This window comes from Letharia columbiana (assembly GCF_014066305.1).
Source record: "Letharia columbiana isolate WasteWater2 chromosome Unknown Sc0000005_s0, whole genome shotgun sequence".
In the NCBI taxonomy this organism is placed as follows: Eukaryota; Fungi; Ascomycota; class Lecanoromycetes; order Lecanorales; family Parmeliaceae; genus Letharia; species Letharia columbiana.
Genome location: NW_023501041.1, coordinates 1,049,950 through 1,076,554, shown reverse-complemented (window position 1 = coordinate 1,076,554; position 26,605 = coordinate 1,049,950). Strand labels below are relative to the sequence as shown.

The following is a 26,605-nucleotide window of genomic DNA, read 5'->3' as shown; positions in this document are numbered from 1 at the left end:
TCCCTTTTATCTAATATCGCGATTTGCCCCTGGGGCCCTGGGCATATTTTCTCCCTCCAAGCCAAATACTCACGCCCACGCCCACGCCCACGACGTAAACCCATGCTATCCTTCAACCATTTGTACTTTTACGTGTAATCTGCTTCTGCCTCTGCTTCTACTTCTGCTTCTGCCTTTACCCAACCTAATAATGCCAGCGCGTTCATTTGTATAAGCAACTTTAATTTAATCCTCGCTCCTTAATCAACTATCGCGTCCCGGGAAAACACCACGAACACCACGAACAACACTCAACACACTCTTCTTCGCCAACACCTTCCGACTACCTCCTTGCGGTACCAAGCGCTTCCAACTCCATTCTTCCACTCTACATCCCCCACAACCGCAACCACGGCTTCGGTATCAGTACCCCTCATCTACAGACACTCCCCCTTGGATCCCACACTTCCATTGCCTTCTACACATCAGATCCCGGATCTGCCAGCCTTTAAAACGGCTCCTGCAGCAGATATTCGGGCGCCTTCGCCATCGTCCAGCCTCAACCACGACTCCTCTCGGCGGTCCTCGGCCTCAACACAGCAACGTTCCCACCAAGCAAATCTCCACCTCGAACTTCCTGCTCTAGTCACCCTGGCTTCAGTCGCCTCTGTTCCGTCGCCGCATCTCCGGTAACTACCCCATTACGCAACGCACCCTATATTCTCACGCTTCCCCCTTGGCTGTATTTTCTGGCTTCACCCCCGTGAGTGGGCGCTTAGTCTTGAGCGCCGAACAATTACACGTGGCTGAGATTGGACAAGACTGAGGCTGACGGCTGGATGCTGATAGGGCGTACAATGATGTCTCCCAAACCATGAGCTATGCTACATCGTTACCTGCTGCGACTACAGGTCAAGGCAACGTCCCTGTGAGTATCTTCAGCTGGTTTACTTAGGATAGTTCCCTTCACGACCCCTCGCGTGCAAGAATCTGAGCGCGAAGAAGACCGACGTGTTTTTCAGATGTATGGCATGATCTCTATCAGAGTATTTCACAAGTTCGGCTTTGCGACCACGTTTTTGGATTGCTGGCGGGCCACAGATCCCTTTCTGCGCGCTAAAGAGCTTATTACTTATCGCTTATCGGGCTTCGTTCTTCTCTGTTTTCAACGCTTTGAAAAAACGTTCCGGGCTGAAGTGAAGTGAAGAGGCCGAGGACTAATTCGAGAGCGGCGAAAATTGTGGTTGCGGGTATTTGTGTGAAATATGGCAACATTTGCTGACCGTGAGCCTGGGAACCTACAGCCAGTATGCCAGAACTGTACTACGTCTACAACACCTCTCTGGCGACGCGACGAGATGGGATCCGTCCTCTGCAATGCATGTGGCCTCTTCCTCAAGCTTCATGGTACGCCTCGGCCTATATCCCTCAAAACAGATGTAATCAAGAGTCGCAATCGTGTCAAAACCGCAGGTCAGGGGCAGAAGCGAAAGGTAAGCACATTCGAAGTGCGCAAAGAACTATACTAACAAAAGTGATGAAGTCGCTGTTTGACGGTAACGGCTTGCCCACGTCTCAATCAGAGGGTACTCCTCCTCCAAATTATCCAAATTATGCCAACAATCAGCGAGTTGGCCACAATTCTGGGTCCGACCGATCAAATTCTCCGGTCTCGCACAACGAAACCCCCGCTCATCCTTCCAACATCGCTCCTCAACATGTCTTCGACGGTGTCTCGTCAGCGGAGCATGCATTCCAGTCTCCCGCAATACCTGCGTTTCAGCTGCGTCATCCTTCGCCAGGCTCCACGTCATCTTTCAATGACCGCAACTTAGAACCCCCACAGACATACGAAGGGCTACTACAAGCGAATACCTTTTTGAAGACGCGGGTGAGCGAGTTGGAGGTCATCAACGACCTATACAAGGGCACGGTCAATCAGTATGAACAAGGTGGCGCCCCACAAGCGGAGATGCTTCCCAAAGACTCCGAGAGCCAGCTGCGTCAGTCTTTAGACCAGGCGCTGCACCGGGAAGAGGACTTGAAGCGCCAGGTTGACGAGCTTGAGCGTGAGGTTGCGGAATTACGAGGCGAGCAGCCGGAATCACGACCTGCCAAGAGAAGTCGCATCTCAGACTCCTCGGAGTACCCAGAGCCGCCTCAAGCCTTCACCAACGGGTTGCACGCCTAACCTTACCAACACGCCCATTCTGGACCGTTACCAGTATTGACCATTCCGCTTTTTGATGATATCAGACGATGAACGCCTTCTGCAACTGTTAGAATCTCACATCCAAAAGGGACATGTGAGCTGCAGCACACCTTAATGTTAATCTTCGACCTCGGGTTTTCTTTTGTTCGAAGTCTACGGACACCTGTACCATTATCACGATTTTCATTCAATTCATGTTGTCCAGCATCGAAAAAAGTTTATGATCAAGAATGCGAGTTTTAATACCCTTCCGTTAGGCGTTTACATGTACTTTACTCGTATGACGGTGCCGTTTAATAGGTGGCAATCTATGCTGAGAGCCAAAGGCCTACGGACTTGAGAAACACATGACATCAATACACACACACACATCTGAAGAGGCCTGTTTCTAGATTTGAGACATCACCACCAGATTGAAGTAAGTTCGTGTTTTGAGAATGTGATATATCGACTGATGAGAGCCTCCTCGCATCCGTTCACATTGACTGCCTATACTATGTACGTAACACCCTAGTACCGATGATGAACCCATAAACACCATCCGATGTTAACCCTTGGCAGCCAATGCCCACGCACACCCTGGCAACAGCTCCGCAAAAAATGCCCATATCTGGATCAAAGCTACTGTGCTCCTCTTAATAGCCAAAGCGGTCCGGCATCGTAACCGGCGCCACCAGACTCCATGTGTAAATGCCATACGCCACCCATGCGCTCACAATCTTCACCCAACTAGCCCAATATGTCCTCCCAACAGCTGCAAAGTCACCAGCGTTCTCGAAATCGATGTTTTGCGTGAGTAAGGTAGCAACCCAGCATGTAGCCAGCAGGAAGATGACGTGGAAAAGGGAGTAGTTGTATTGCGTGCCTCGTCTCTCATCGTCTTTACCGCCGTGGTCGTCATTGGACTCTTCGTCTTCGTCATCGTCGTCAAGAGCATTAGCAGGCAGACTGCCAGCTTCGACCGCAGCACGGAGGGCTTCGGCGCGCATTTCGCGGCGAGATGCAGAGGGCTGAGTGTCGACGAGACCATGCTCTGCGGCCTCTTCTGAACCAAGCTTGCTGTATGAGTGGCTAGTTTGGCTGCCTAGAGCAATACCCTGAGTGGCAGCACGGGTAGTGGTGTAGGCGATTGTAAGCATGGTAACGATCGCGCCGATGACGATTGACGCTGTGCGAGTGCCACTAGCACGGATGAGAGGATTGCAGTGGTGGTCATCGGGCTCCATGGATACGGCGGACATAGTAAGGTAGGTGCAGTAGACGGCAACCATAGCGGACTGTGCGAGGCCAGCCTGGGGGTTATATTCTTGAATCACGGGGTGGACCGAGATGGCGGAGATTATGAGCAGGACGATGAGGTTCACCTAGACGCTTATTAGCGGTAGCATGGTTTGTAAGATTATAGATCAACGTACGGTAATTGCGGCTTGATTCATTGCGCAGCCACTGTTTGCGAAGAAAATATACATGACGATGGTCATGGCGAACGACATGGTATACATGCCAAGCGTCGATCCAATGAGAACGCCCCTCCATGCCTTCGAATCATAGTTTTCGATCTTCTCCAAGCAGAATTCAGCCCAAGTGTGGGCAAGATCGACTAGAAGGATGAGTCCCAGGAGCACAAACATCATGGCTCCGGCCAATGCGAAGTATTTGCCCCAGACTTGGAAGAAAGCCTCGGGAATGAAGAAGGTCATGACAACGAAAGCCAGCCAGATGATGATCTTAGGCCCCCAGTAACCGTTTTGTAAAGCAGCTCGTCCATCCCTAGAAGATTTGACACCGAGCAGCAGAATTGCAAGAGCGAAGTGGAATAGACCGAGAGCAAAGTTGACCCGCTGGACAGCGACGAAACCATAGCACTGCTTTCCTTGACAGGTTATCGCCATGTAGTCCAAAGTCAGATGTTCCAGCTTCTTGAGGGCCCATGGTGTGAGCATGAGCCAAGATATTATTGAATTGAGTAGGAGGATGACTGCGTAGGCGATGCGAGTGGCCATGCTTGTCTCCTGTTAGCTATACATCCTCGCAACGGCCCAAAGGATATCTACCTGCTCTGAAATTTCCCACAGGAACTGCATACTGCAGAACAAGTGGCTGCTCCGCAACAGGAGGCTCCAAAGGTCATCAGCTACAGATAGGTCAGTCAGTACGGATGGTTGAGGCAACGCCCGCCGGAACAAAAGCAGCGGGGCCAACTCACCGTCCCAAGACTCGGGACAGCCAAGAGCGGAAGGGAGAGTAAAGCCCCCATGGTGTCCACCAAGGTACTTTCTTCTCGCGATTTCGAGGTTGAAGGCGATACGGCGGAGGTGTATGACAATATTCGTGTTTGATGCGACCAGTGGGACGTGCTCGATGTATTCTAGGGTAGGCGCTTAAAATCAACCAATCCCGTATGATATCATTCTCTTGGCACTGATAAGTTGTCCACCAGCGTAACGGCTGTTGATCCTGACCATACTCTGTATGCAACTTTTTTCCGTCCAAATTGATTAATTCATCCTTGTATCCTTGTATGCAGATATGATGCTACTTGCTTCGCCATCGTGAAGAGGTGGTGACGAGCAATCACCGTCTCTCAAAGACCTTCTGCCCGCCTAGCCAATTACAAATTACTACTACAATGTCAGGAAACAGGTTGAGGACAGCGAGAGTACTATCAGTGATTGCAGCCACTCTTATATCACTGGCATGCGGGACTAATGTGGATATGCCAGCAACATTTGTCTTTGTGTAACACGCTGACCGCATGGACAGTATGCGTACTCGGCATGGGCACCAGCATTTGCAGAAAAGTTGAAGCTCTCCTCAACCCAGAGCAATTTGATTGTGGGCCATCTTCTTTGAAAAAGCGTTAGACATGCATCTCATGTCTCGCAGGGTACATTCGGCAATCTGGGCATGTACAGCGCCGGCATCCCGATAGGTCTACTGGTTGATACAAGAGGTCCTCGGCCAGGCGCTCTCTTGGGTGCCGTGTCGTTGGGAGTGGGCTACTTCTCGCTATATAGAGGTATGGAGCCCTATGCGGCCCAAAAGGTCAGGTTTTTGACATCGCCACAGCATATGATGGAGGTCCTGGTTCAATATCGTTGCCGTGGCTATGTTTCTTCGCTTTTCTGACAGGCGTGGGGGGTTGCGCTTCTTTCGCAGGCGCTGTCAAGACATGTAAGGCTTCCTACGTCAACACGGTCGCCGGAAACTCACAGTTTCAGCCGCTTTGAATTGGCCGGATCACCGTGGTGCCGCGACCGCCTTTCCCCTAGCAGCCTTCGGCCTGAGCGCCTTTGTCTTCGCATCCGTATCGTCCTTAGCCTTCCCGGACAATACTCTAGATCTGCTCCTCTTGTTAGCCATCGCTACGTTCACGATCCCTTTCATCGGTAGTTTCCTCCTTCGCATTGTGCCAGTCCCGCAGTCTTATGATCCTCTGCCCGGCTCACTCGAACGAAGCGGCTCGGATGCCTCAACATTACTTCAACGTTCCAAATCTGAAGACAGTAGGCACATCGTCCGTCACTTGTCTCATGAACCAGGTATGCAACCTGAGTCTATCAAATTTCATGAAGATGCACCCAAGGATCCTTCAAGTTTTAATCGACATGAAGTCCCTAGCCAAGGCACAGAAGAGACCACATCTTTGTTGTCTAAGTCTTCTGGGTCGTGTCCCGGCGATATACCTTATGAGGAAGGCGGGGCAAAAATTGCAACGGATCATGACTCACACGATGTAGATATACGAGGTTTAGCGATGCTTTCACACACGAAGTTCTACCTACTATGGGTGTTAATGGGCCTATTGACGGGCTTGGGCATAATGACGATCAAGCAAGTAAATCGCTGTTTCCATCTTGGAGGGATGTCAGACTAACAAGCTGCTCAGCAATATCGGAAGCGATGTAAATCTTCCTAATTTCTTGTTGTTTCGTTGAACATTCTCACCTATTTTACAGGCTAGAGCGCTATGGCATCATTACGACGACAGTGCCTCCTCAGAATTCGTACAAGAACGACAATTGATGCATGTCGAGATCCTCTCCTTCATGAGTTTTTGTGGACGGCTCGCCAGCGGTACGTCAATGCTGTATACTCCCGAAACCCAACGCTAATTTCATTTGCCCAGGTATTGGTTCCGATATCATTGTCAGGAAGCTGGGAATGAGCCGTTTTTGGTGCCTCTTCATATCCAGCACAATTTTTCTTTTCGCCCAAGTTTGCGGGACCCAAATTGATAATCCTCACCTTCTTGGCTTCTTGTCTGGTTTGACCGGCCTAGCCTACGGTTTCCTCTTCGGCGTCTACCCAGCACTCGTTGCAGAAACCTTCGGCGTGAATGGCTTCAGTCAAAACTGGGGCAGCATGACGCTTGCGCCTATTGTCTTCGGTAACATCTTCAATCTGGTCTACGGCCACATCTATGACCGGCATTCGATCATCCTACCTGGCGGGCAGCGAGATTGCAAAGACGGGTTGTACTGTTATCGTAACGCGTATTTTGTCACGCTGGGGGCAAGCTTGGTTGGCGTGGGAATAAGCCTTTGGAGTATACACCACGACTGGATCGCAAACTTGAAGAAGCGTAAAGAGAGGGAGAGAGCACGTGAGGCTTGATACGTGCATGAGGCCCTCCAACACATGCCGAGTGGTCTTATTGAAAAGATGATGATAGAAGATAGATGATAGATATTTGACGTTTACAAAGCATTAAGGCTGCCGCTATTTGTGCCCGGGAGTCTCGTACCAGACAGATTCAAGTTTCGGTTGAGGCGGCTCGACACTGATCTCAACAGCAACACAGATAGGGAGGCAGCCAGACTACGATGAAACCGTTCCGAGGTATGCGGCCGGAAAAGATGACAAATTTAGCGTAGCTGGGTGAACATGGCCTATTTGTTCAACCGAACCGTCATAGATGCGAGGAACCTGGAATATCGTCCCCCAGTCTTTTTCCGACATCGTCAGCTACCGCCAACATGCCATTGTATGACATGAGCACTTCCGTCTCCATTCGCCCTCCATCCTCTCCAGGTATATGGATCACGCGGGTCCCTGTGACCTTCCCTACTAACTCTTGTACCCGATCGTTCCACAAAATCTGCCTGATCCTTCCTCCTTTTCCCTCCTGCACTTCCTTGCTGTCTCCAGCCTCTGTTTCAACCTCGTCTCCACTTCCCTTCCTGTCCTTCTTGGCATCGTCAAGATCCTCAATCATGATCCAGACCACGGCCCTCTTCGACCTCCTCAGAGCATCTCTCACCCCCCGCGTAACTTCCCTCTTCGCACACAACAGCCCGATCGTATCTTCTCCCCTCCATTCACCCGGCGCGCCAGCGAGGGTCCCTTCAAGCTCCCTGATCATCTCCGGGCTAGCCTTTCGCGCTACAGCTTTGCACTGCACCACCACGTTTAGGGGTGGGGACTTGGTGTACTGCAGAGACAATGGCAGCCATTTTCCCAGTAGATCAATGCCCTTGTCGTCAGGACCGCCTGTGCGGGTCAGATCTTGGAATTCAAGGCGCGGGAGTGTCCTGGCGCATAGATGCTCGTATGATGTGCCGATGTGCACCGTCGAAAAGGGCTTGGAATGAGCATGTGTGCGACACGTAAGTGGGTCACGGTGACGTGGCGGGCAGCCAGAGAGATGAAGCGTGGTCTGGCTTGATCTGTACGGGTTTGGACCTCGGTAGGGACTGCGAATCAGGGAACGGTGGACTGACATTACGATCCGAAACTGTCAAATATGACGCATCTTCGTAGGCCGTCCATGGCACTTTGAAAATAATGAGCAATTTGAGCTACGCGCGAAGCTTTGCGTTGTGTAGTATAGTCGTGTAGTCAAGAGTTTATCACGCTCTCGAACGCACGTCTTCTAGTGCTACTCGTAGTGGCCAATTGCCAATTGGGGGTCCACTTCGATTTGGATACCCGTGTGGAGCATTATGTTCCTTTGCAATTGCACAAAGGATACACAATCATGATTTCGAATTGTGTAGATCGATATAAGATCGACGAGTGGTATTGACTACATATGCTTGTAAATACGGAGAAGAAACATCCCATTGTGCGAACATTGGCATGAAGACGTAAATTGAACGCCACCTCCTTTCCATCCAGGGCTCCAAAATACTGTACATTTAACGGCCTACAGCCAAGCCCCCTCGTCATACCTATTCGCTCCGTTTATCAGCCCTCTCACCGATCAGAAACCCGAACCAGCCGGGCCGCTTGCTTCCAATGTTATCTGCTCAAATTTCTCGTCAAATTCGCTGTTTGTGCCGTCTCGGCTGATTCGTGGACTGGTCGAGATGACACTGCTGTTAGAAGTGAACTCGGTGTCGACCGGAATAGATTGAAACCCGTTGACCACAGCGCTTCTCTCGAAGCTATCCCCCGCGTCGTCATACGAGGGTGGTAGGCTACCCTCACTCTCGTACCCCGGGAGAGTGGAGACGCTCCTCCGCCGTTCGGAGCCTTCGGCCTCGTACACGAAGTCATGCCTCCCTTCTTCGGCAGCCGTAATGCTGCTCACGACTCGGTGGGCGTTTCTGAGTGCCCTAATGTCGTCGGCCATAGCATCTTCCAGAACGGCCTCTTGTGCGATCACACGTGTCCGTTTCTCATCCCAGCTAATTGCTGCCTGAGGCGCGAAGCCGTACCTAAAACGGAGAGCTTTGAACTTAAGATGAATGCTCCGAAGCCAGTTCTCGAATGCTTGCTTCTGCGCAGCCCTACGATACATTCGCTTGGTTCTGCGTTCCTCCCTGCGAGCGGCACAGTCAACACGGCGACGAGGGTCTCGACAACGTAGGAGGAGCCATGCAAGACACGACAGGACTATGAGTCCCAAGCCAAATGACTTAAGGAGGTGGGTATTAATATTGGGTTGAGAGGGAAGAGTTGTTGTTATGGGGCTTGTCGATGTCTGCAGAGCTTCCGTCGATATTAAAGATCGCGTTTCCGCTGCGGACAGATTAGGTGTGGTGCTCGTTGAACCGGAAGCCTCAGTTGTGGAAACTGATTCCTCGTAGGATACGGGAGGTGGCTCCAGTAGTCGGTCAGTGGAAATCTTAGAATGTTCTACCGAGACGGCCTTCACTTCGCTAGGCTTTCCCTTGCTCTTGTGACACCAGATACCAGCTACCTTCTTCATGCCCTTTTTCAAGGAACTTTTGATGGCAGTCAGTTCAGCCCCGAGGCTCTTTTGGCCTTGACTCAAAATGTCATACAAGACTGAATCATTCTTTACTGCATTTGCCATAATATCCGGATCGAAATCTACGGACGGCCTCCGCCATTGGTTGGCGAGCACAGGATCAAGAGCGAAATTAGCTGGTTGGTATCTCGGAAAGAAGCGCAGGATTGCCGGATGGCCAATCTGTTTGTACGAGACCGTAAATCCACGACGGGCTGGGTTGACGAAATGGATACTGAGGACATGGACGACATCTTCTCCGACGGAATTGCTTCCATCGGTTGGCACAGCGTCGTAAAGGCAGCTAATGTGCCATTTTGCTTCGCTTCCACCGTAGATGTCGAGGTAATCGTGACCTTCGGCAGTCGTCCCTTCCCACTTGGTCTCCAGCTCTTGACCATTAAGCTTGACATTGCTCTCTCCACATGCCTTTTCCGTACCCTGGACCTGGAATGTGACGATCTATACGCTATTGGTAAATGCTCTTTAAGACTCGGTACATTGTGCATCATACTGGATCAATTGGTTCGCCAGTTCTGGCACCGAACTCTAGTAGAGCTTCATAAGGATCTAAAGGAAAATTAGTATGCTTAGTCAATCAGAAACGTCAGGGCTTTACAGATGTTGCCTTACGATATTGGATCACGGCATCTGATGACGGAGTGCTCAGGGAACCCGATTCAGGTATGACTAAAGCCGAAGCCCAAGTCGATGACAGCAAAGCTGCCGCCTTGGTGAAGCCGCGCATGCTGGTGGCGACAACGGCTCGAGGTCGCCTCTCGAGAGGAGGGGATTGTAGTATTGAACCTTTTGTTGTTGAAGTCAGCAGGCTCGGGCAGGCAACAACTCAGCTGCACCACTTTGCCAAGAGCTAAGCCCTGCTTGATTTCTTGGCAGGGCTGATCAATCGCGTCCGAAGGGTCCAACCAAAGCGTCCAACCAGCAGTCCAGCACTAAGGGTAGCGCGGAGCTTCAACCGCGCCTCTCGAATATTGTAAATGACCGTAGATACCTAGTGTCGATCCTGCAGCTTTCGCATTTCCCCCATTTAAATCAAGGCCAACCATGGTAAGTCGAGCTCGATATTGGACATACCGGTACTGTATGCTGAACTCGGTGCGACTCAGCTGCCGTTAGGTCTTCTCAATGCAGCCCAGGGTCACCCTATGCTCGTCGAGCTAAAGAATGGAGAGACACTCAACGGTCACTTGATCAGTTGCGATACGTGGATGAACCTTACGCTCAAGGAAGTGGTCCAAACAAGCCCAGAGGGCGATAAATTTTTCAGACTACCAGAGGTCTATGTGAGGGGGAATAATGTATATCACTCCCCTCATTGATGTGAAAGAACAATGTGGGCTGACTTTGGTGGTAGATCAAATACTTGCGAGTACCGGACGAGATCATCGATCTGGTCAAAGACCAACAGCAAAACCAGCCATCGAGTCGCGCCAGAGGTGGCGGTGCCCTGAGAGGTGATCATGGGGGAAGAGGAGACAGAGGAAGGGGTGGGGTAAGAGGAGCTCGTGGAAGAGGCAGAGGCAGAGGTTGAGGCTGTGAATTGTGCTGCAAATCAAATATATGGGGTGGCCTTTCCTATGAGCTCTACATGGTCGAGCAATGGGCATGCTCAAGAGTCCATCCGACGTTTGCCATTACCACCTACATAGGTTTCGAGCAGAGCTTCGTTGTCGTAGAAGTATTGAGTGACCCGGACGGATGAGGAAGCATGGTCCCCCCGTTCTTGGATGTACCTCAAAGCGGTTACAAAGTATGATGCAGGAGAAAAGGAGACACTTTTGGAAATGCCGTGGTCACAAATCGAAAGCTCGGTAACATCGAAGTAGGTAGACGACACCAGCGATAGAGATCCTCGTATCCTGCCTCTGGGGTATCGACATAGACTGCAATGAGAGACCGCGAATAGCTCAGAATCCATGTTCGATCAATTCTTGTCTATCGACGAGAGGATTGATCGCAAGTTCTTCCGTGTAAAGGTTACTTCCCTCTGTTAGTACTACAATTTTATAGTTGAGACGTTAGCGTGTTTTTGCTTCTTGTTGTTTCATCTCGCATGCTATCTTGCTTTCATTGCGATATTAATATTTCTTGGAACCCACGAGATTGCTATTTGCTACAAGCACCACTGCGACTGCTCAGAGTCACTTGGAGTGCAACTCTTTCAACATTTTTTGATCATTTCATTACCCCTTGTTGACCAGATCGAGATTTCAAATCTCGGGCGGGTAACATACCGTATTTGCGTAATTGCTGTGAAGTCTAAAGTCAATCATCTCTGCGCATTCTCAGAGAGCATCGAGAAGCAGACGAGTGGCCTAGGTACATAACAAGACGGATCGCTATTTACCCACATTCCTCATTCGCAATTGGGGAAGGGAAAAGTTATCGGTTGGGTTCCGGATTGGGTGCAAGGTCTAGGTCCTCGGTGCTCTCTGTTGTCTCCAGGACAGACATGATTGTGCTCTCCAGAGCAACCTGTCTATCAGCACCAAATCCAATTTGAAACAGCTCAGCAGGGTAAGCTTGCTCGAGTCAGGCAGGCATGAGAACGAGCTTTCAAGGTCCTTGCCGATGACTGTTTGTTTTGGCCGAACTATCCTTGCTGCAGATTTGGCGGCAGCGCATACTGTATCCCCTGCCAAGAAATACCATAGCGCTCGAAGGTCTTTCATCCACGTTTTCAGGGTTTCAACGGGACATTTGTAAGCCAATCGCTTCATCTCCACATTCACTCATTGTTCCTCCATCTCTTTCGCAAGCATTTTATATGTTGGGGTATGTAGTCTTGTTCGCATATGTATGCGATAGCCGACTACTCTCCGCCACGGTTCAAGCATGCTGGGGTAACCAGCTGAGTATTTCCCACCATGACTATCGCCATCAGGCTGTTCAGGGCGTTCGTATACCAAACGTCACGAGCTCGATCTTTCCCAGTACAATGACAGACTGACAAGAACAAAGAGAAGACCCCTCACTATCAATCAGTATGCGTCCCTCCAAGATATCATGTTTACCGCATCTGCTACTTTGGCTCCTTGGCTTTGTATTCCTGTCTGCAACAAGTCCAACACCAAATGCTGCAAATATACACACCTACAACGCTCAAAGCAGACCAAGACTTATACCATCCTCACTGACGAGGAGCAGTCCTCAGTATACCCCAAAGCGTTTTCCTGTCGCCCGGGATCTGTATGAGTTGCCGAATGGATGGGTTCGTACAGTCTAGAATACTTCCTTCTCCACCTTTTCGGAGTCTTAGATCTCAAGACATGCCCGGGAACATGCAGTCCAAACGTTAAAGATAGATTTGTCTTACAAGTCAAGTTCCTCCCCTAAGGAAGACATGCTTATGCCAAAAGTTGTGTAGATCGGCCGAGTCGACAAATACCTCTCATTACTACCTGTGCAGATCGCCGCATCGGTTCTCGAAAGCTTTTATAACGTTGTCATAGACAACGTAAGGCAGAAATGGATTCAGCAGCAGCAGCCCGTGAACAGCTTCACAATCACATGGGCGAACATTGAATTGGAATTCTCTTCTGCTACGAGAACAATACCCGTAAGGCATTTTTGGGGTCCTTTCTTGCAGCCCAGCGCTGGGTCTTGAGTCGCGTGACATGTCACTGAAGCAGGCTGCTCATCTCGCCATCTCTTTGCTCCCTCGACGCTGTCTCATGGCTCGAGGCCATTCTCGGAACGGAAATGCTGACCCGGAAATTTGCTAGTGGAATTTCGTCTTAGCATTTGCAGAGCGACTAGCCCACTTAACACAGCGAGGTTTTGTTGGAAAATATTGTGTAAGACAGCGCAGAATCTTTGGAACGAGCTGGCTAACAAGACTAGATCTACTATATCCACTTACCAACTGGAGAAGAAATTTCCATACACTTGTTGATACCCTTGGTAGCTGCGGGAGCATGATAAGCCGCGAATCGGCCTTGGCAGATGTTTACCCCTTGTATTGGCACCCTGCAAGCAGAGTATGGGGTTGTGATTTGTAAGAGGATCGAGCAAAAGTCATGCATAGAGGGGGAGATTAGGCGAGCAAGGGTTCTGACACTTTTAGGTCCCTCACCGAGGTAGAAGTGGAAATTTTGAAGCTCTACAGGAAAGCATGTTGTTGAGAGGGGGAGAGGGAAATCCCAAGGGCTTCATTCTTTCCATTTTGGCACACTTTTGTGGGAATCAGTCAGAATACGTGAACCGTTCATCTGAAGGAATTGAGCATGATGGGTATTCAAGCAGGAAAGATGCTTTCCCCATAACAAGAATTATGAATTCGGGCTCGTTTGATTACAACTGTCAACTTTTCTGGGAGAGTCCCTATTGAGATCTGGAATCTTTGCTATCATCTCTTAGCTGAGGCAAGAACTTGTACGTTTTGAATCACGGCCCCGGGTAGTGGTGGTGCGAACCCCTAGAGGGTATGCATATGCCGCGGGGTATGGATGTTTTTGACCAAGTAGAAAATGAAGTCGCATCATGCAGACTTGACATTCCAAACCTCGTGGAGTCATACTACCTAGTGCAGGTCTTGATCATGATTTCGTCGAAGAGAAGAGACTGCATCTCTGGCATAATGAAGTATCCTTGGTAAACAGTGAATTTGTCTCGGAAAATTCTTGTGCTATGACTGAAATGCTTGGGGCTTAAACAACGATGAGCGTGGACTGAAGGGGGTTGTTTGATTGATTGATTGATTACATCATACTACCCTAAAGTCTTACCCTAGTAACCGACTATACGAGTTACGTAATCTATCTGATCCTTTTAGTCAATTATATAATCTCAAATAAATGAGGCTATATAAGTTACCGTTATAATTCTATATCTTACTATACTTGATTCTTAGAAAGGGGTGTATTCTATATCGCTAAAGCCCTCTCGTCTTAATCGTATTCTTTCTTTTTAACTACTTACTCTAGTAAATTCTTATTATTAATCTTTATTAAGGGCTTAATATTATTTAATAAACTTAATATTTCTTATAAAGTTCGTCGTTATAGAGGCGTAGCGTAGTTTTATTAGCATATTCTTATAAGTAATAATCCTCTCTTTTATCTTTCTTCTTTCTTCGATTTACCTATATTCCTCGCTTCTTACTAAATAGTCTATATTCTTTATTCTCTATATTCGATATTTATCGATTATAAAGAAAGGCCTTAAGATCTATTTTCTCGATTCTTATTTATATTATTAGCGACGTCTTAACGCGCTTAACTCTCGAATATAGAAGTTATATTTATTTCGATAATATTAATTAGATTCTTCTAAGAATATCGTCTCGCTTCTCGTTAACTTATTTAATTGGAAAGCTTGCTTTCTCAATGCTCAAGACTTGAAAACGAGAATAGTGCTACGCCGTAAGAGGCTAGTGACCAATCAGATCATCGGATTTCACCATTTTCAGTCTAAAACTCACCTTATTTCTTTTATTTTCGATCTAAACGCGGGTACTACACGGGTACGTCCAAAAGAGGAAGCTGGAAAAGAACTTCAAAATCCTCAAATCTACCTATTTTGGATTCCTTGTATTTTATCAAAAATATGATAATAAACTAAGTACGTAGAATTATAGCAATATTTATACGCTTTCAAATAACGTAGCGTAGACGAAATTTGATAAAGTATTCATCCCTATCGAGCTTGCGAAGAAGAGCCTTTGAAATTTAGCAGAAACTTCTCAGAGCTGCAGAGGGTCAGAGGGTTTTAGGGTCTCCCTTATAGCATATCAAATAAATAACAACGTCTCTTTCTTTCTTCTTTCTTAGATCCCTTAAATTCCTCCTTCTTAAAATAGCCTTATATTTATAAAGAATCTGTCGAGGCGTCTAAGCAAGCTCGAAATCAATCAAATACTTTATTAAAAATAATCGATATTTCGACTTTTAGACAGCCCCTCGACAGAACCATCTGAACTTATTTAAATAGCGACGGTCTTAGGGGCTTAACGTCTCCCTGAATATAGACAGTTAAAATATCGAGTACTAATTAAATTCTTCTAAGAATATTACCCGCTTCTTATTAGCCTATATAATAGTTTATTATTTCATCGCGTAATCTCTAATAGTTATCTTAATTATCGATATTATTCTTATCTATATAATTAATAATTAAACTATTTCGTTAGTATTTATCTCTACTCTTTTATTATCAATTACTCACTCTCGCTAGCTAGTAATTTTCTTCGCCTTTTTATTCATCTATTTATTATCATTAATATTAATATACGCCGAGATCTAATATAATTCTATTATTATCTCGAGATATCTTAGCGAATTAATAATCTATACTATTTATATTATATAAATCTACTTTAAATACTTATTTAAATCTTTAATAGTTTAAATCGATATTTAATTATTTATATTTACTATAACTCTACTAAGTTATAATCTTATTTAATATATAGCTATTATAGTTAGAGCTTAAAGAATATTATATAACTTTATCGAGTATATCGTATATTAATCGCTTAAGTTTAAATAAATATTAAAAGTAGAATTAATATCTAACGATATAGCTAACGCTCTTATCTTTTTATTAATTCTATTATTATCTATATATATTATTATATAACTCTTATTAATTAATCTTTTAGCTAATTCTTTAACGACTTTCTTAGTCTTATAAATTATTATTTTAAGAGACTCTTAATTAAAAGCGACGCTAAAAGGGCGTAATTTCTTAATCTTATTAGTGTCGTCGTATTATTCTTTAAATCTATTAATATATCGCTTTAGTAAACTTAATTTTCTATTCTTTTTAAATTTTCTTTTAAACTTCTATCGCTTAAATCGTAACTTAATAATCTCGCTATATATTAAATTAATAATAATTTATAAAATAGCTTTCGAGATAATCTTATCTAGCTGTTATTTAACTAATAGAAGATATACTTCTATATTAAGTATTAAAATAAATATAATCTTAAATACTTTAATTATCTTTCTATAAGAGCGTAGTTTACTAATAATTAGCTAGCGAACATCTATAAATCTAAAAAGTGAATTTCCATACGATTTCCGTCGGGTTCGTATTATAAGTACGATTTAATACGATTTAGCCTATTTAATAAACTTTATTTATATTTAAACTCTTTTCGCTAGTTCTATTAATTTAGTAACTTTAAAAATTTTTAATAACTTTAAAATTTTTACGTAATATACTTTAATATACTTTAAGTACTATTCTATATATATATAATATTAATATATATTATTATTAATATACGTATTATTATACGCTATATTAGAGTATTATCTACGTAACTAATTTTATTAAATCGTCTAATTTTATAATTAAATTTAAGTTAACGTTAATACTTATTATCGTAGAATCTTATCGTCGTAACGTCGATTATTAGAACTTTTCTTTTTTTATACGTATTACTACTAAATTAATAGAACTAGCGAAAAAGATTAGAATAGTTACTAAACCGGCGGAATTTAAATAAATTCTAATTAGATTTACTAATTCGACGAATTTTATAATTTCCGCGATAAACGCGCGATTAGCAATTTTAAATTTTGTAGAAACTTTTTAGATTTATAGATGAATATAGACTATAAAAGACGTAGTATCGTTATAGAGTTTAATAGTATATTTAGTAATAAAACTAATCTCTAAAAAATATTAAAACTTCGAGATATACGAAGTAAATCTATATTTATTAAGTCTTTAGATATATAGAATATATTATTAAAACTAGATTCTAAAAGAAATTCTAATATAGTATATATAATATCGACGCCTTAGCGTAAGTAGCGCTAAGGCTTATAACGTATTAAATCTAATAATTATCTTTTCTTCTAAATCTTAGTCTCTAGACGTCTAAGTAAAAATAGAATACTTATTAAAAAACCTTTAAACTCTAATAGAAAAATAAGAGAAAAGAGTTAATCTATTACGATATCGTTTTAATAATATAATAAAATTAATTATTACGCGCCGTAGATACGTTATTAATATATTATATAATAATATTAATACTTTCTTTAAGAATAATATCGCTTTTATAAAATTAATTAATAATAATTTATAATAAACTAACGCGTTTAATATTAGCGTTTTTATAATATTAATTAATAGTCTCTATAGCGAATAATATTAGATTTAAAAATTTATAATAAAATCTCGAAAATTTAATAGATAAAAGAAGAAAGAAGAGTTTTTTTATAAATAACGTTATTTTTATAATATATTACGTCTATAGCGAAGTAATATAATAATAATCTTTATTATAGAAATTTAAAAAGAATAATTAATAGAGTAACGCGTTCGCGATAACGCTCTCGATTATTAATTAATAATAATAATAGAAATAATAATAATAGTTAGACGACGCGGCTCTATAGATAATAGCGAAATATTATCGCGTTATTACTATCTACGTTATTAAATACTATCTATTAATAATAGTACTACGATAAAGAATATAAAAATCTCTTTTAAATTATTTATTTTTATTCTTTATAACTTCTAACGTCTCTCTTATAAGTACTTATTTTAATATTATAACGTTAATATTAATATTAATATAAGTATAGTATATCTTATTATATTAATAGTCTACTTCTCTTTATTATAAGTATCTTACTATTACTAATTACGTTAATATATAAGCTAATAATTTTATAATATCCTTTTTTAATAATAATAATAATTTTAATAGTAAGTATATAGTCGTTTTATAGGCGCGACTACTAACTCTTAACTATTCTTACTATTATCGCTTTATATATATATCTACTAATAAATTCTAATATCTAATTTACTATATAGAACTTACTTTTATTAAAATAACGATTTATATATTTAAAATAAATCTTTTCTCTATAATAACTATAAGGCTAAAAGATATGATATTAATCGCTATATTAAAATCCCTCTATATCTTTAAGTATAGATAAGAAAATTAATATAATATTATCGCCGCGTTAAATAGTTTTAAAAGCTATCTTATCGATAGACTAAGCTTAATAAAAAGATTATTTAATAATATAAATTATAGAAATATATAATAATAACGACTTCGATCGTCTTTATTATAATTATAAATCTTTAAAACTAGCTTATAACGATATATAAGCGTATAGAGAAATTAGAGAAAATAAACGAGTTACTAAAGAAGAAGCTTAAGAGTCTTTATCGATATATAACGAATATTAATAGATATTAACTCGACGATTATACTTTAATTATCTTCTTATTAAAGTAATAAGTTAATAAATTTAATTTAGAATCTAATAATAATATAGCGAAGAATATTTAAATAGCGATTTTTCTTTAATAATAACGCTAGTATAAGACTCTTAGATAATTCTTTAATAACTACTTTAGATAAAAATATATCTATATTAATAGTATATACTTTAATATAATAAATTCTCTCTATAGTAAAGCTTAATAGATAATTAAATAATATAATTATTTTATTAATCTATATCTTAATAGTAGTAAGTATAGAGGAGTATACGCGTAGTATAAGTATTATCTAGAAATATATCTAATCTAATTAATAATTATATCTTATTTTATCGCGTTTACTTATTTATCGTTAATTTATATAATTATATAAATACTTTAATAATAAGAGACTTATTATTTATTACTTAATACTTTTACTTACTATTTATTTATTTATAAATTTAAATTAGCTTACTAATATTAATAAATTTATTATTTAATAATTATTAATTATACTCTTCGCTTTAACTAGTTTATTTAATTTTATATTAAATATCTTTCTTATATTTAATCTTATTAATAATTTCTTCAATCTTTTAAAACTTATTATTATTAATAAGATTAAAAATTTATATAAAGGCTTTCACTATGTTATTATAATTATAAAGATAATAAGACTTAAATAACGATATATAAAAGATATTATAGATTCTATATATCGGGGGTAGAAGTAGGCGATATATCTACGCCCTTATCTTATTTATAATTTAAAATAATCTTATAAATTTATAAGATAACTTCTTATTTAGATATTTCTACTTTAAATTCTTAGTTATTAATATTATTAAATTATCTATCTTATAGCTTTAAGACTAATATATTTTATTATAATACTTAAACTAAGTCATAACCGCGCTATAAAGATATTTTACTATCTTATTTCTTAATACTTATAACTTTTTTATCTTATTATTTATAGTAAATATCTCTCTCTTAATAAAGTTATTTTTAATCTTCTAATAAATTTTAGAATAATATCTATATATTAAAAAAAACGATATTATTTTAATAGAGAAATATTAACTATTTATATAAGCGAACTTTATTATTAATAATTATTTTATCTAAACGTTTTACTTATTATTAATAAATATATATAAAAAATATTTTAATATCTAATTTTAACGCTTAATTTACTTATCGATTTATAAATAAAAGACGATATTTAGATATTATTTAATTTTAAAATAAAAGTAAATAGCGAATTAGAAGCTATTAATAAATATAGAGTCTCTATTATTAATAATATCGTTTAATATATTATAGTAATATACTATTTTAAAATAAAATACTTTTATTAATTAAGCGATATCGATTATAATAGATATAAAAATATATCTTATTATTTTTATAAATTAATTTATTATAACTAAAATAATATTATAAATAATATTCTTATATTTACTCGCTAATAAGTCGATAATAAAGTTTATAGAAATTTTCTTCTATAGCTTAATAACGATAAAAAGCAAGCTTAATTCGCTATAGAGGCGATATCGCGAAGCTTTAATTTATTAATAAATATTATATATCTTAATATAATTAATAATTTATTTTAAACTTTTATTTTAATAGTATTTATAAATAAATAGTTTATACATTTTTATAGCGTTAAAATATTTTAATAATAAATTATTATAATATTTATTAATAAGCTCTTTTTTTAAGATTTTATTTCTAGAAATATAAAGGTAATTATTATATCTTAATAATCTCTCGAAGTTTAAGACTTATACTTAATTATATATACGATATTTAATCGCTAGTTTATTAATATTAATTTAAAAAAAATTATCTAATTATTATAGACTTATAAATTTTAAATTAATATTTTTATTAGTCTTTAAAGTATATTATAAATAATCTCTTATATAATCTTAAGCTCTCTTTTAGAAATAATTATTTAGATATTAATAATATAAAATATAAGCGCTATAGTTATTATAATCTTCTTATTTCTTTATAACTATTTACCGCTAATTTAAAATATAAATTTATTTTATAGTATTAATAGTAGTTTAATATTTAATAGCGAAGTTCTTTTATAATTAAGACGTTATAATAGCGAGTTAATAGAATTTAATTTATCTATCTAATAAAAAATCTTAAAGTTATAAATAACTAACTTTAGCGTTTAACGAGCTTATCTAAAGTTTAATTTCTTCTACTTTATAAAGCTCTTAAAATTATTATAATTTATTAAAATCTTAATATAAAATATATTATTTTTTAGATAGTAATATTATTACTTTATAAATACTATAATAGCGAATAACTCTTAATTATAAATCTTATAATTTTATTTCGTAAAAATTATTTTTCTAGATTAGAATATTACTAGTTATTAATAATTATTTTTATTTAATTATAAAAGTATAGCTCTTATATCGAAGTTAAAAGCGTTAATCTTAAGATATAACTTTAAATTTAAATTATAATAATATAGAAATAACGCGGTTATAAAAGTGTTTTAGAGCTATTAAAACGCTTATTTAGCGTTATCTATTTACTCTAATAATCTAGATTTCTTATTATTCTTACTTTCTTTAAATAAGTTAATAAATAATATTATTATATTAGAATAATTATAGATAAATTATTAATAAAAATTAATAAAGTCTAAAAAGACTTATATATTTCGATAATTTTTTAATTTTAACTATTTCTTAATAATAGTAATATATTTTTAATCTATCGCGATATCTTCGATAGATATAATAAACTTTAGAAACTTAACCCGCTCGATATAGAATTAATATTTTTTTAAATTAATATATAATTAAAACTAGCGTAAACGCTTAAGTACTTATTTAATATATCGCTAATACTTCGCTAAATTAGTATTATAAATTAGAATATTATTTAAATATATTATATATATTATATTTATTAAACTCGTAAAGACTCTATTAATATATACTTAAAAAGTTATTAATATATTAACGAGTTTAAAAGATATAACTAAATATTCGAAGTAGTTATAGCGACTGCGAAACGCTATTTTTCAATTATTTATCCTCTTTAATTCGAATTTAATAATAGATATTCTTAAGATTTAGCTTTATAAAGACTTTAAATTTATATAAGCAATTTAGAGTCTTAGTAATTAGAGATAGCGAATATTAATTTTTAATAATTATCGCGTTTAGACTTCGATAATTAATATAAAGATAAAATCTTTTATTCTTTTTAGAAATAAAAAAAATTAATATTTTAATTAAGAAAGTTAAGTAATAGATCTAGCTTTTTTAAAAGAAATTCTTTAAATAGCGCTATAGCTTCGCTAACTTCGTTTAAAATAGATTATATAAAAAGTTATATAGTAATTTTTTATCGCTTTTAATCTTAATAATATAATCTTCTTACTTAAGCGTAGATAAGATCTCTACTTTTTTATTAAAAAAAATATTATTAAACTTTAATAACTTCTAAGAAAGCTTTAAACTACGTCTATTTTCTAATTTACTTTATACTATTATAATATATATAATCGCGAATATATTTAGCTTCTCTTCGATAATTTAAATAAATTTAATTAATTTTTTAATCTATAATTTATTAGCGTTAACTTTAAATTATTATTACTCTATCGCTAAATTTAATAATACTTATAATTAATTTAGCTCGAGTATATCTAATACGATATTAAAGCCTTTTTAATTAATAATATAAAAGAGTATATTATATTTTTTATTTTAATCTTAGCTATTTACTAACTAATACTTCAGCTAATACACGCTATAATAATATATACTTTAATTATTTAGCGTTTTCGATTATAATAAGATAGCGTTATAAGATTCTAAATTCTATTAAATTACGAACTTTTATAAAATTAAATTAATATATACTTTAGTATTAAATAGAGTAACGAGTTACCTCTATTTACTCTAAAGCTTTATTTACTTCTTTATAAGAATAGAAGAAATTATCTCTATTAATTATCGTTTTTATCTCGCTTTTAAGACGATTATAAGATTAAATCTTTTTTTATTAATATTATATCGATATATATTATAAATAATTTATTAAGATTTAAATATTTAGATATTTAATAACTCTATTTTCTATAATAAAAATAACTATCCTTCTTATAGTTAGAGTTAAAGAATTTAATTTTATACTTTATATTATTATCTTAGATACGCGCTATATAAGCGCCGCTATTTAAAGTTAATTTAAACTTCGAAATTCGATTCTTTAAGAACTTATTCTTAGCGAATTCCTTTAAAGACTTTAAATAAAAATCGTTATTAAAGCGTACGCGTTTTAAAATCTTTTCCTATATAATAATCTAAATAAGAATTTCTTCTTATTATTTCGATATATTACTAGTACTTAGAATCTTATTTTTAAGCTTTAATTTAAGTTTAGCTAAGAAGAAATTAGCTTAATACTTCTTAAAAAATAGAGTTATATAAATCTCTAGCTTCTTTAAATAAATCTTAAAAATAGATATCTTCTAATCGAAGCGTTATTTAATTTTTTTTTACTTTTTATATATAAGAAAATAGCGATTTATTAGATTCGCTATTAAATTAAATAGAAACTACTTAAAGAATTTAAAAGTTATATTCTCTAAATTATAAATTTAATAGTATTTATATTATTAGATATTAAGATTATCTTTTAAAGATTATATATAATAAATAATTCTTAATTAATTAATAATAAAATACTTAGAATTTATAAGAAACTTAATTTCGACTTCGCGGAACTAGCGTAGATACTCTCTCTTACTAATACTCTTATAAGAATATATTCTTTTAAAATAAAGTATTTTTATCTTAATTAATATATTCGCTAAAAGCGCGATAATAATCGATATAGATAAATTTTTATTAATTATAAATAATAAGCTAATATTATAAAGCTTATAATTATAAGCCTCTAACGTAGTTAATTCTTATTCTTATTTTAGATAATAATTTTCGATTTTAATAATTATAAGATATTATTTTATAATAAGATTTTCTATTAATAAGAAACTCTTAAACTCATTATCGAGGCTATAGCGACTTTCAATATTATCTTTATTTTTCATTATACGATCTAGAGATAAACCCAATATTATAATAATAATAAGTCTTTTCCTTTAAAAGATAGAGAGATTAGAATTATAAGAGCGTAGTCTACTAATAATCAGCTAGCGAATATAGATTATAAAAAATATAATATTATTATAGAATTTAATAATATATTTAATAATAGAACTAATCTCTAAAAAATATTAAAACTTTAAGATATACGAAGTAGACCTATATTCGCTAAGTCTCTAGATATATAAGATATATTATTAAAATTAAACTCTAAAAGAAACTCTAACGTAGTATATACGATATCGACGTTTTAATATAAATAGCGTTAAGGTTTATAACAGCATCAGATCTAATACTTTCTCTCTATTTAAAATTAAATTCTTTATAGCGATAAGAGATAAGTTTTATTATAATCGATAGTATTTTTAAACTAATACTATACTAAGTAGTAGTATATTATTTATAGAATAATTACCGCCTAATAGAGCTATCTTATACTCTTATAATTATTACCCTACGTCGATTCGATAATTCTTACTAATATATCGATACTTTTAATAGTCTTAAATCGAATCTTCTTATTATAATAACTCTATAGAAGTTTAAAATTAATTTCGACTTCTAAATAGCGAATAAAGCGTCTTATCTTAATATATTATCTCTTATTAAATTATAGAAAATAGTTTAAGCTAAATCTTTATTTTCTATTAAGATATAGTAGTTAATATTTATTAGAATTAAACTTTAATTTATATTATAACGTCTACTTTATATAAACTTCGTTATAAATTTAACGAAGAGCGTTATAGTTTTTCTTAATAAAGTCTTCTATTATTAGAAGGTTTATATTATCTACGAAGCTAATAACTATTATTTTTAAATTAACGCGACTATTATATTTATTAATAAGATCTAAGTTATAAAAGAGATAAAGTATAGATAATAGCGATAATTCTTAAGAAATTTTGATTACTATAAGAGTCTTTATTATAGAGTATTCGCTTATTTTTAATACTATTATTTTATTAGATAAGAACGATTCTATCTAGTTAACTACTCTTATATTAATTTTTTACTTTTAAAGATTATAAAGTAATCGAGAATAAGAGACTTTATTATATATATTTAAAACGTCTAGTAGTAATATCGTAATTACTTTATTAGAGTTCTAGATCTAATATATTCTTTCTAGAAGATAGTAAATACTATATTTATATAATCGTAATCTACGACCTTCTATATATATAATCGATAGAAGTTTATATATCTTTATAAGATATACTATTCTTCTAGTAAGAATAAACTCTATTACTTTTTCTATAATATTAAGTAAAGCTATTAATCGATATTCTTTAGAAATCCAATAGTTCTTACTCGGCTTCGAAAGAATAATTATTATCGATATTCTAAAGTACTCTAAATAGTAGTTATTCGTTATATATATATTAAATATTCTATATAAATAAGAGAGTAATAACTTTAGAATCTCTTTAAGAATTAGATTAAAGATCGTATCTTTTCTTAAAACTCTCTTTAATAATATTTATATTATAATCTTTTTTATCTTATTTATAATAACTATACTTATTAGATAAACTTATAGATATATTATATTAATATTAATATTATCTAACTTCGTCTATATTAATAATAAGAAGAATATTCTTATAAGAAGATCTATCTTCGAGTTTAATTCGTTATATTTTTATTTATCTTTATTAAATAGCGAAGAGAGATATATCTATATTATAAGTTATTTTCTAATCTACTTAATCTTTTTTTATATTATTTATAATAACTTATACGTCTTTATTATAAACTCTTTAAACGCCTTTCTAATAGTTCTCTTAATTAGATTATTTTTAAAGTTTTTAGCGACTTTATATTTATTCTATACTTTCTTTAAAAGCGTTATTCTTTAACTTCTTTTTAGTAATTTATAATATCTTTATACTTTCTTATATTCTAATATAAATTTCGATTTAAACTATAGTAATAATCTAATAATCGAAGTAAACTTCTTTATAGCCGCTTAAATAGAGTTAATAATAATTACTATTTAATAATCGATACTATCGTTAATAAGATTTTTATTATTTCTCGAGGAATTAACTAGATACTCTTTCGATACTATAACTCTAGCGAGTATTTCTCTTAGAACCTCGACGTTTAGTTTATTAAAGTTTCGATATATTATTAATACTAACTCTATTATAATTAGCTTAAGCTTTATAAAAATTAGAAGATAGTTAAATTCGCTTTCGAAATTATTTTCGATATTATAATTAATAATATTTATTATTAATACTAGAGTAGCGAATAATAGATCTATTATTATTTAATAGTTTTCTTTATATATTACCGTTTCTACTAGTAATACTTATTCTATAGCGAATTCTTTCGCTATAAGTATTAGTTCTTCTACTCTCTTATTAATATAAGTATTTAATTTCTTTTATATTATATAATAAAGATTAAAATTATCTAGTATAATCTATTTATTATCTTTAGACTCTATAAGCGTCTTATATAATTTATTAAATTTATCTATTTATTAATTATCGAGATTATAAATATTATATATATATATAATTCTATTATTTTTAAACTTAATATTAAGAGTATAGAGGTTCGATAAGTAATATAATAAGTACTATTATTTTAATAATATTCTCTTATTAATATAGAAGTATACTTATATATTATTATAATAGAGATAAATTAAGTTAAATCTATTCTTTAGAGAATAATATAATATATTTATATTAATATTTCTCTAGAGCTTCTAAATTACTACTATATCGATATTATAAATCTTTTTATTATTAAAAAATTCTATTATAATTATTCTAGATTTTCTTATATTATATTATAGTATTAATAGCTAACTAAGATATACTATTATTT

General features: G+C 35.9%; 7 protein-coding genes across 7 annotated transcripts; 4 read left to right on the top strand and 3 right to left on the bottom strand.

The window, feature by feature from the left end:
- Window positions 1–853: 853 nt before the first annotated feature.
- On the top strand, window positions 854–2,170 carry HO173_002681 (uncharacterized protein; the record flags this gene model as incomplete). The annotated part of the gene is made up of 3 exons (XM_037304613.1): window positions 854–907; window positions 1,284–1,472; window positions 1,523–2,170. The coding sequence occupies 3 exons, from the start codon at window positions 854–856 to the stop codon at window positions 2,168–2,170; spliced, it is 891 nt and encodes a 296-aa protein (XP_037168706.1).
- Window positions 2,171–2,826: 656 nt separating this feature from the next.
- HO173_002680 (uncharacterized protein) lies at window positions 2,827–4,448 on the bottom strand (the record flags this gene model as incomplete). The annotated part of the gene is made up of 4 exons (XM_037304612.1): window positions 2,827–3,555; window positions 3,607–4,195; window positions 4,246–4,325; window positions 4,398–4,448. The coding sequence occupies 4 exons, from the start codon at window positions 4,446–4,448 to the stop codon at window positions 2,827–2,829; spliced, it is 1,449 nt and encodes a 482-aa protein (XP_037168705.1).
- Window positions 4,449–4,820: 372 nt separating this feature from the next.
- HO173_002679 (uncharacterized protein) lies at window positions 4,821–6,808 on the top strand (the record flags this gene model as incomplete). The annotated part of the gene is made up of 9 exons (XM_037304611.1): window positions 4,821–4,901; window positions 4,955–5,026; window positions 5,078–5,210; window positions 5,261–5,365; window positions 5,413–5,733; window positions 5,932–6,025; window positions 6,081–6,096; window positions 6,151–6,268; window positions 6,321–6,808. The coding sequence occupies 9 exons, from the start codon at window positions 4,821–4,823 to the stop codon at window positions 6,806–6,808; spliced, it is 1,428 nt and encodes a 475-aa protein (XP_037168704.1).
- Window positions 6,809–7,103: 295 nt separating this feature from the next.
- Window positions 7,104–7,916, bottom strand: HO173_002678 (uncharacterized protein; the record flags this gene model as incomplete). Its single annotated transcript, XM_037304610.1, has 1 exon — window positions 7,104–7,916. One exon carries the CDS (start codon window positions 7,914–7,916, stop codon window positions 7,104–7,106), a length of 813 nt encoding a protein of 270 aa, XP_037168703.1.
- Window positions 7,917–8,396: 480 nt separating this feature from the next.
- On the bottom strand, window positions 8,397–10,137 carry HO173_002677 (uncharacterized protein; the record flags this gene model as incomplete). Its single annotated transcript, XM_037304609.1, has 3 exons — window positions 8,397–9,851; window positions 9,904–9,959; window positions 10,023–10,137. The coding sequence occupies 3 exons, from the start codon at window positions 10,135–10,137 to the stop codon at window positions 8,397–8,399; spliced, it is 1,626 nt and encodes a 541-aa protein (XP_037168702.1).
- A 317-nt stretch (window positions 10,138–10,454) lies between these two features.
- HO173_002676 (uncharacterized protein) lies at window positions 10,455–10,941 on the top strand (the record flags this gene model as incomplete). Its single annotated transcript, XM_037304608.1, has 3 exons — window positions 10,455–10,457; window positions 10,517–10,708; window positions 10,765–10,941. The coding sequence occupies 3 exons, from the start codon at window positions 10,455–10,457 to the stop codon at window positions 10,939–10,941; spliced, it is 372 nt and encodes a 123-aa protein (XP_037168701.1).
- Window positions 10,942–12,277: 1,336 nt separating this feature from the next.
- HO173_002675 (uncharacterized protein) lies at window positions 12,278–13,331 on the top strand (the record flags this gene model as incomplete). The annotated part of the gene is made up of 6 exons (XM_037304607.1): window positions 12,278–12,306; window positions 12,377–12,394; window positions 12,558–12,621; window positions 12,778–12,969; window positions 13,136–13,207; window positions 13,254–13,331. 6 exons carry the CDS (start codon window positions 12,278–12,280, stop codon window positions 13,329–13,331), a joined length of 453 nt encoding a protein of 150 aa, XP_037168700.1.
- Between the last annotated feature and the right edge of the window lie 13,274 nt (window positions 13,332–26,605).